Source organism: Microchirus variegatus (genome assembly GCF_963457635.1).
Source record: "Microchirus variegatus genome assembly, chromosome: 14".
Lineage (NCBI taxonomy): Eukaryota > Metazoa > Chordata > Actinopteri > Pleuronectiformes > Soleidae > Microchirus > Microchirus variegatus.
The window spans coordinates 10,085,337-10,094,726 of NC_139815.1; the positions used below are offsets into that span (position 1 = coordinate 10,085,337).

General features: G+C 40.5%; 1 protein-coding gene across 2 annotated transcripts in view; it reads left to right on the plus strand.

The window, feature by feature from the left end:
- pacsin3 (protein kinase C and casein kinase substrate in neurons 3) overlaps positions 1–9,390 on the plus strand; it is a 28,571-nt gene that overhangs the window by 11,746 nt on the left and 7,435 nt on the right. For both annotated transcript variants that reach the window (XM_083901186.1, XM_083901187.1), the window contains exons 2-7: positions 1,513–1,613; positions 2,371–2,527; positions 3,083–3,318; positions 3,549–3,704; positions 4,134–4,309; positions 7,514–7,634. In XM_083901186.1, the coding sequence (XP_083757312.1) occupies positions 1,560–1,613; positions 2,371–2,527; positions 3,083–3,318; positions 3,549–3,704; positions 4,134–4,309; positions 7,514–7,634 (900 nt within the window). In that variant the 5' untranslated portion in view covers positions 1,513–1,559. The remainder of the gene's footprint in view (positions 1–1,512; positions 1,614–2,370; positions 2,528–3,082; positions 3,319–3,548; positions 3,705–4,133; positions 4,310–7,513; positions 7,635–9,390) is intronic.

Below are 9,390 nucleotides of genomic sequence, written 5' to 3' on the forward strand. Positions count from 1 at the left end.
CATTCATACCAAAATCATTCAGCTTTAATGATTTCTTTTTTATGTGGAGCAAAGAAACCAGAAAATATTTGCATTTACGGAGCTGAAACAGTCTATAAATCTTGTTTTAATAATGAAAAAAGTTTCAAATCTCGATTATCAAAATAGTGGACAATTCATTTAGTGATCAAGTCTAAGCATAGGAAATAAATGTTCAAAAGGGTAGAGTGTAGGCAAAATGTAAGGTGCAATTAGTTGTGCAATACTGTCACAGTGCAAATTATGCATTGTCTCATAGGAACAGATGTGGCATTAAGATGATATGTGTAGAAATGTTCATATTTGCAAGAGTGCAAGTCAAGTTAATGAAGGGCATTAAGACAATGGCCAGTTAGTCATTCAGTAGACTACATGGACATCTGAGTAAATGGGATTGTTTTTAGACTTTTCCACGTGCAAAATAGAAATGCACACATTTGAAGAGGGGGTGTGGAGACAAAAAGACAAACAGAATAATTATAGTTAAAGCCACCACAGATGTGAAGCTCCTTGGAGCCCTTGGTAGGGATCGTTCATTCCTAATCTGCACCCTAGCGTTCCCTCTCTTGCTTATAAACAGTCCATTTCTCTGTCATGACAGCACCTGCTTCAAACACTGTCTTTGTTTACGTTCTTGTTCCTGGATGTCGCTTGTGGCCACTTTTTTCATATGGCAGATGCTGTTTGATCGGGGAGCATCATATAGTTTAACCCTTGTATTCCAGAAGTAACTACATGTAAACACAATTTAATTTAAGATTCTCTCAGTAGTTTGCTCACAAGAAAGTTCCACAGTGCACCATGGAGCGCAGGGGTGTCTTCTTCAGGTTATGTTTGTGTGAGTTATTATCGGAGGCGATAATGTCCAATTGTTTTGTGCCCCCTCTCTCTGAATGAGATCCTAGTGTGTGTTTTTGGGACTTGGCGATGCGGATTTCTGCGTCGGTAATGAAGCGGATTTGTCCGAGGCACAGAGTCCAGTTGTGTGGAGAAGGAAAACTGGGCAGCGACGTGGAGAAACCTGGGCTGTGGGCAGAGGAGGTGGCGTAGATTTGGGAGCTTTCGGCCTGTTTTGGCTGAAATGGAGCTTAGACTATAAACAATCTCTGGAAATATGATTGAGTCAGTGAAATTTTGAAGCAGATTTATTTTTTTTTTTTTTCAACCACATTTTCATGTAGATCTATATCTATGTAACTGACAGATGAATACCACCAAGGAATTAGGGCTACAGTGATTAATGAATACATTGAGCATTAATCAATTACTGAATTAAGTAGCATTGATCACTCATTATTATGTGAGTGTGTTCTGTTTTATTTAGTAAATCTTTGTCTTGTGGACAAAAATGCTTTTGAAATCATCATTACTTAAGTTTCAAAGGTTCTGTGGATCAACTGATGAATCGAACTGATGGATTAACTTGGATTAAAACACAATTCTATGATTTTTTGACATAAACCTTAATGCCGTAAATGTTTTCTGTCTCTCCAGTCTTCTCTGTAGCCGCCACCATTCCGTGCTGTAAAGCCGACCCCAACATGTCGTCCAATGGAGACCTCAGTGAGCTGGGGAGCTCAGACAGCTTCTGGGAGGTACAGCAGGAACACACATGCAAACACTGACTTTGAAACAAAACATTGTTAATAGCCAGATTCCATTTTCACAGTTTGAAATTTATATTAACTCAGAAAGAAAAATCACGAGCCAGTGACTTGTCATAGAGAGACTGGAGCTGCTCTCATTCCCTCTCTGCACCAGAAAATCTGTCTTTGCTCAGTGTAAGTTTGTCCAGTGACAACACTGAGAAGTAAATGATAGTCAGTAACATCAACTAGTGAGAGCACATCCAGTAAATGTTACACTGCATTGCTTTAATTTATACACTGGACGTTGCAATCCTGCAACACAAACCCAGTAGCTTGAAGATCTGTGTCCTGTCCAAGGATGTGCTCAATGTATTAAACCACATCAGATACATTACAGCAGTAAAACCCCCCAATAAACAGACTGCGACAGAGACCAGCTCACAGAAGCACGCTGTAGTCAAATGAGGATTCCGTGATGATTTTCAGTGTTTAGATAGAGAGACAGACACATAATGAGACTCTGCTGACGGCCCTCACAACACTGTCTGGAAAATCTATGTACCTTTAACTCCTCTCACTTCCGTCTGTCCTGTCGCTCTTGACCTCTTTTTCTTTCAGTCACTAATCCACCAAATGTTGGCAGCATACAATTTAAAACAACAGAGTGTCTGACGTAACGTTAGCGGAGGAGGTTAATGCCTCGCTCCACTTCAGTTCGCTCTATTGTCTCACTCACTCATTTTGTCTGTGTGCATTAACGCAGCCGGGGAATTACAAACGAACGGTGAAGCGGATCGATGACGGCCATCGCCTGTGCAACGATGTCGTCACCTGCTTCCAGGAGAGGGCGAAGATAGAAAAGAGCTACGCTCTGCAGCTGAGTGACTGGGCCAAGAGGTGGAGGGGCATGGTGGAGAAAGGTCAGGCAAACGATATGAGCCCAAGAATCCTGTTTAACACACATTGATCTGTGGACAAAGCATGTTTTATTTGCCCCAAACTCCTTTGGCATCATACTTGATGCTTAGAACTGTGATTCACAGAATTAAACACTAACATTCACTGGCAATATACAGTGAAATTTAGCGTTTACAAATGAAATGAGAAAAATTATATTTCATTTGTAAACGTCAACTTTCACTGTATATTGTATATATTTCCAGATTGTCTACTTTATTATTGTATTATTTTATTGAATATTTTATTTAATTTCATTTTATTGCCTATTTTACTGTTCTATATCTGTATCTTTAGCTCTTGTTTCAGTATTTGATGTATTTCTATTGTAGTCGTCCATCAAGTCAGCCTCAGTGTTTGCCAACATTGTCATTATCGGATGTTTGTTTTCAGGACATTATTTGTCTTCTCTCAAACTATGACACGTGTAGTAATGAGTATTACTTAAGTTACGACCATTTCATTCATTTTAACATGTCACCATTCAATAGAAAGTAAATCAAACATGTTTCTCTTAGGTCCTCAGTATGGTACACTGGAGAAGGCGTGGCACGCTTTCATGATGGCGGCCGATCGGCTCAGCGAGCTGCATTTGGAGCTGCGGCAGCGGCTGGCCGGCGAGGACAGCGACAAGGTGCGCAGCTGGCAGAAGGATGCCTTCCACAAGCAGATGATGGGAGGATTCAGGGAGACCAAAGACGCAGACGACGGCTTCCGGAAAGCACAGAAACCCTGGGTCCGCAAACTGAAAGAGGTGAGAATGATTTACTTGAAAGTTTAAAACTAGTATGAAGCTTCCCTTTCTCTGTGGGATAGGATCGCAAACTGAAAGCTTGTCTGATTGTTTATCAGACAAAAACAGACTTGAGGAGTATCCAATCTGGGATTTTAAATGGTGTGATTAATTAGCATGACAAATCTACAGTTTAAGATACCATAAGGTTGTCTGTGTGTGTGTGTGTGTGTGTGTGTGTGTGTCTCTAGGTGGATTTAAGTAAGAAGAGCTACCATCAGATCAAGAAGGAGGAGTGGACAGCGACAACCAGGGAAACACACGCCAAGGCCGACCCGGCAAAGTCTCAGGAGGAAGTTCGCAAATTCACCGTCCGGGTGGAGCGCTGCAACCAGGAGGCCCAGAAAGTACAAAGCTTCACACACACGCACACACACATACACACACACAGTCCCGTGAGGAGCTCCTCTGGTAGCAGTCTGGGTGTGTCAATGATTACAGAAAAACATATGTGTGTTTGCTTCAACTGTGAAACATGACTAGGCTCGCCTCCCCTCTGTTCTTTGCTCTGCATTAACAGCAGAGAAGAAACCTCAGGTCCTGCAGAGAGAAAATATTTGACCTTTAAAGGGCACCACTGGTCCACTGCCCACTAACACAGCAGTGGACAGTCCTTCAGTTTAAAGTGTGGAAATACTTGCACCCTAAGGGCACGTTCATCTATCTTCATCGTTTTGAAATGTGCCAGACATTTAGCATCCATGGTCATTCTGTCCTCTGTGTGTGTGTGTGTGTGTGTGTGTGTGTGTGTGTGTGTGTGTGTGTGTGTGTGTCAGGCTAAGGAGCGCTATCAAAAGGCTCTGGAGGAGCTGAACCGCTGTAACCCTCGCTACATGGAGGACATGGAGCAGGTGTTTGACCTCACCCAGGAGGCCGAGCGCAAGAGGCTGTGTTTCTTCAAAGGAGCCCTGCTGGACATTCACACACACCTCGACTTGTCTGCCAAAGAAGGGTAAGGGAGTCACAAACACACACGGATGCAGCCTAACCCCTGGGCCACACTGGATGTGAAAGCGTTGTGAAGTGCTGCATATGTGAGCCAGTCTATAGCAGAAGCACCGTTTGCCTGATTCGATTTTGTGCTGGCATCCTGGCACCAATGTCAGGGTGTCCGCAGGGTCTTAAAAAGTATTAAAAGTTGATAAATCAATTTTGGGAAAATGAAGGCCCTTAAAATGTATTAAAAAGTCTTAATCACGATTTCATGGGGTATTAAATGTTGTCCACAGAGTTTGACTGCAAATAGTATGCATGTGTGATATTATTTTCCTCCCCGCGTTTGTTTAAAAACAACACAGGCATGCTCGCCCTGCAAGATCGGTTCAAGGCCGTGCGTGTGCATGTGACGTTACACATCTTGCGACAGTGAATGCGCTCCTGCCATGAAATAATATCTGAAATTGCACAAAATAAACTACAAAATCGTCAGATATGGGAAAATGTAAGTTTAGTACAAACTAAAACTGTTTTGTAAGCTAAATATGTGTTGCTGACAGCTTGAAGTGGCAATAAGGTCTTAAAATATTTTGAAGAAGGTCTTTAAAAAGCCATAAAAAGCTATTGAAATTAACTTCAAGATTCCTGCAAATACCCCGAATGTAAATTGATTATATAGCCAATAAAAACTAAACGAATGTCATGAAAGAGAGGGATGATTGTGATGTTGACAATAGGCGCAAGGTCCACATCCATCATTTCTCATAATAGGACCATTTTCATCATATACAATACATTTTTAACTTGTATTTTAATTGTATTTGTGTTTTCTTGTCCTGATTTTGCCCAAAGTGCTTAAAATCGACCAGAAGCAGATGCTGAGATGTTGAGTGTGGTTCCCTGTGTGGAGAAGACAGTTGATTAACTTGTGCATCAGACAGAATTGAGCTTTGATTTGCGAGGCTTCCTCATCCAGTGTAGCTCAGGGTTAGGAGAAAAATGGGTGTTCATAAGATGACTGATGAAACGCAACTCAGAACAAATGTAAAAGGGTCTTTGTGAACACGTGTTTTATGTACACAGGAGTTAATACAAAACTCACACTGTTGTCCATTAACTGCTGATCTCTTCTTCTGTTTGAACAATCTACTGTTTCCAAGGTAACCGTGATTAGGAAAAGTCCGATTAGGTCATTGTTCAAATATTTATCAAGTCAAAAATCTACTTATTTAAGTAACATGGTGGAGATTAACTTCCTCTCAGATTGCTTGCAAAGTAATGTAAATGTTGCTGCAGTTTCTTTATTTGTATTTTATCTTGTTTTTTCTTTAAAATCAAAGACATGTAGATTTCTTTGACCTGCACGTGTACATAATGAGAGACCACCTGCCCTCCTACTCTGACCTCGGTCTGAAAACCACACCCTCAGACCTTAGTTTATAGTCTGTCATTAACTGAAGTGAGTTATCGTGCACAAGGGGCAGTAGTTTGGTCTCTGTAGTTCTACCTCACCTCTGTCTGGTGACAGCCAGTGGCCAGACATTATGTTGATTGACTAAATGTTATAATGTGGGTAAAATAGTTGGTGTTTCTGGTGCAGCATGATTACTCTTGGATATGGGTTTATACTTGGGCAAATTTAAGCTCTAGAAGTTCTGGAAGTTGACAAAAAAACATGTGTGAGGAGTGTTTGAAAGTTCCAGATATGTCTTTTAGATCTGTGCACTGCACATGTGGAGGATTGTCCCTCATACCTATCTGTCAAGTGTCAACATACCCGCACTGAGCTGATAACACCGACTAGAAAATACGAGATTTTATCTGGAATTCCACCTTTTAAATGGAAGCATGAAGATTTGAATAAAAAGCTTGCCTTCTACTTGTGTTTCAAGCTGCACTCATCAGTATTTTTGTGTGTACAAAGAATCAAATGACTGATAAAAAAAACTGTTTTCTCTCTGCTCAGCAGCAAAGAGCAGGCAAAGTCCATCCAACTCATGAACATAGTGCAGCATTTTGGCTGAAATTAAAAGTGAGAGCGTATTGGACTGACCTGATTTATCAAGTGGACTAGGGATGTCCTGATAATACTTTTCTGATACCGATATCACAAACTCGAGTATCTACCGGTAATATTCCGTGTAAAGCATGACATGTGTAGGATTTTTGTTTGTATCTGATTTTACATTTTTATCTGTCCGATAACTGATATAGTGATTTTGACCAATATCGGACTGATACCCATACTGACCGATTCCCATCCCTAAAGTGGACACATGAATATAAAGTCTCATGTCCAAATGAATCATTTCTTTCATTGCATTATTCCCCATATGAACCCATTAACAGGATATATCTTCTGGTTTTGACATGTTTTTCAAGATTAATCACTACAGGTAACAAAGATGGAACATTACACATTGAGTTTTTTTTTTTAACAGAAATGAACATGCTTGTTTCCATCTAATAATGAATATAAGAATGTCTGATATTCTCCTGATTTTATCTCTAGCTTTGGTCACAACAGCTGCAGAATGAGAACAGCTGAATGAAAACAAAAAAGCAAGCCTCAAGGTTCAAATTGATCAGACTAGGGACGCACGATGTTGGACTTTTTGACGATATGCCGATATGCCGATATATTTGGTTGCTACGTCACAATGAGACATTCCTGGAAATGTTGTCTCGCGGAGCTCCGCTTTGTCCTTAAAAACGTGAGAGTGCAGGCGAGGGCAATAGTATCCGGAAGAGCAGAAGTCAGCAAAGTGTTCTATTCTTGGCTGCACAGTGCAGCACAGAGTTCTACACAAACTTCCAGCCTCAGAGGATTTACGTGTCCAGTGGATACATGTTATATATGACGGCCATGTGCCTGCTAGAGTCGGCAAATGATGGCTTTTCCAAATGCTAACTGCTGTTAGCTGCCAGAGCCTCAGTGATGCTGACGTAGTTTCCTGTGTCTCATTTGCATTTAAAGAGACAGGCACTCAAAAGCGAGCGTTCTGAACAGGGCTGTTTTGGCAGAGTGATTGAACTGCTGTGGTGCTTCATCCTTAAGGTATTTTGACCAAAGCATGTCACAGACACGTTCATTAGGACACCAGGGAACTAGGTTAACTTGGAGAAATAGAGTATAATATGTCTACTTTAAGAGGAGAAAGAGGACGAGCAGGAGTAGCGTGTAGACGTGACGACTGACTGTTTTAACTGTGTCCCACAGGTTCAAAGACCTTTACAGAGACCTGGGTCAGACCATCAGAGCAGCCAACGATGCCGATGATCTCCGATGGTGGAGGAACACGCACGGACCGGGCATGAGCATGAACTGGCCACAATTTGAGGTGTGGACAGACAGACAGACAGACAGACACACTCACGTGTCCATATTTGTGTGTTTCAGAGTCTAAACACAAACTGAATATTTAACATGATTCCAGTGAAAGCCGTGTGTGTGTTTGTGTGTGTGTGGTTGAGAGTGCTGTGTGGGGTCAGGAATGTTGGGATACACACACACACACACACACACACACACACACACACACACACACACACACACACACACACACACACACACACACACACACTACAGATTTCATGCTGTAGAAGGGCCACTAAGGACAAATAAATATTTACTGATAAGAATAAACAAAAAACAGAAGTTTCTTAATTCAGGTTCGTAGTTCAAATTGCGTGTGTGTGTCTGCTTGTATTATGTGAAAATCATAACAAATCATGAATGTTTTTGTTGTAATTTGTTTAAAAACCAAGTGTTTCTTCACATTTCGCGTCATATTTACTGTACTCATTGAAGCATTATCTTCTCCTCTGAAAAAATCTTTACTTCTCCTTTTCTGAAAAGAAAACCAGCAAAAAGGGAATTTACCAAAAATGTTAAACTGCAGGAAAAACTCAAATCCCTTAAATTCAATTAGTACAATAATGGTCAGGGGTATAGTTGCATGGAAATAATATTCAGATTCAAAACATATATTTTATTTGTTATTTCTTATATTATCTATTAATATAAGTATACAATATTGATGTTTGTGTTAATAATCACTGATATCATTCCGACATTTTACACTAAATCTGGAAATAGGACTTAAATCATACAACAATGACTATGAAGCTGCACTGTACGTCTCCTTTGCTGACCATCACTTCCTCTTTGGTTTTATTTCTGTGGAGCTTTTGTGAATCCACTCTGAGGATGATGATGATGATGATGATGATGATGATATCACTGATTGTGATCAGTCTCACTTGGGTATGTCCACACCCTGTTTCTGAGCCACAGCGAGAGAATCCCCGTGGACTCTTATGTTGTCTCATTGTCTGTGTGAAAGGATCTGCAGACCAAGTGACAATACAGATACAATCATCTGGATTCCTGCATCCCACCCTCCACTTTTATTTAAAAAAATGTAGGCAGTTTAACACCGGCTGTGTGTATGTGAGTGGATTCTCAAGAGTTGACACTCAAAATGCAGTAACGGGAAAACAGAGAATTGAGTGTGTTGATGTATAGAAATCATACCTCAGATTGAAGATCAGTGCATCTGAGTAAATTCAGTGTTTCTCATTTACACTAAATCAGCTGCAGGAAATCATCCCCAAACACAAAGAGGTGAGATTTGTGAGAATAATCCCCACATTCTCTTGTTTTTGAGGAAAAACAGAAGGAAAATATCAATTTTAATCCACATATTTAGCCTTTTCTGTATCTATTAAATCAACATATTTGTGGATCAGTTTCGGTAAAGGATTTATTCCCTCTTTTTTTTTTCCAAAACTGAATTTTAAATGAAAGCAAAGAAGATGTTGGCAGAAAGAAGTGAATCTCCTCTGTCCTCTGAGGAATCTGCTGGCATTCCCTCAGCGCTGCTGCTGACACACACACATAACAGAGGGCCATTGTCTCAACCTGTACACAGGTTTGTCTGCCTGTACTAGTGAGGACTTTCAGCTTTATTCATTCACAATTCACAATTCTGTCGACCGCACGGTAAACCAGACAAAATCTGAGGCTTTTATTCAGTTTGTGAAGTCTAGTGTCTTCCTTTTTTCAGAAAAACTGTTATTTTTTTTACCTTTTTT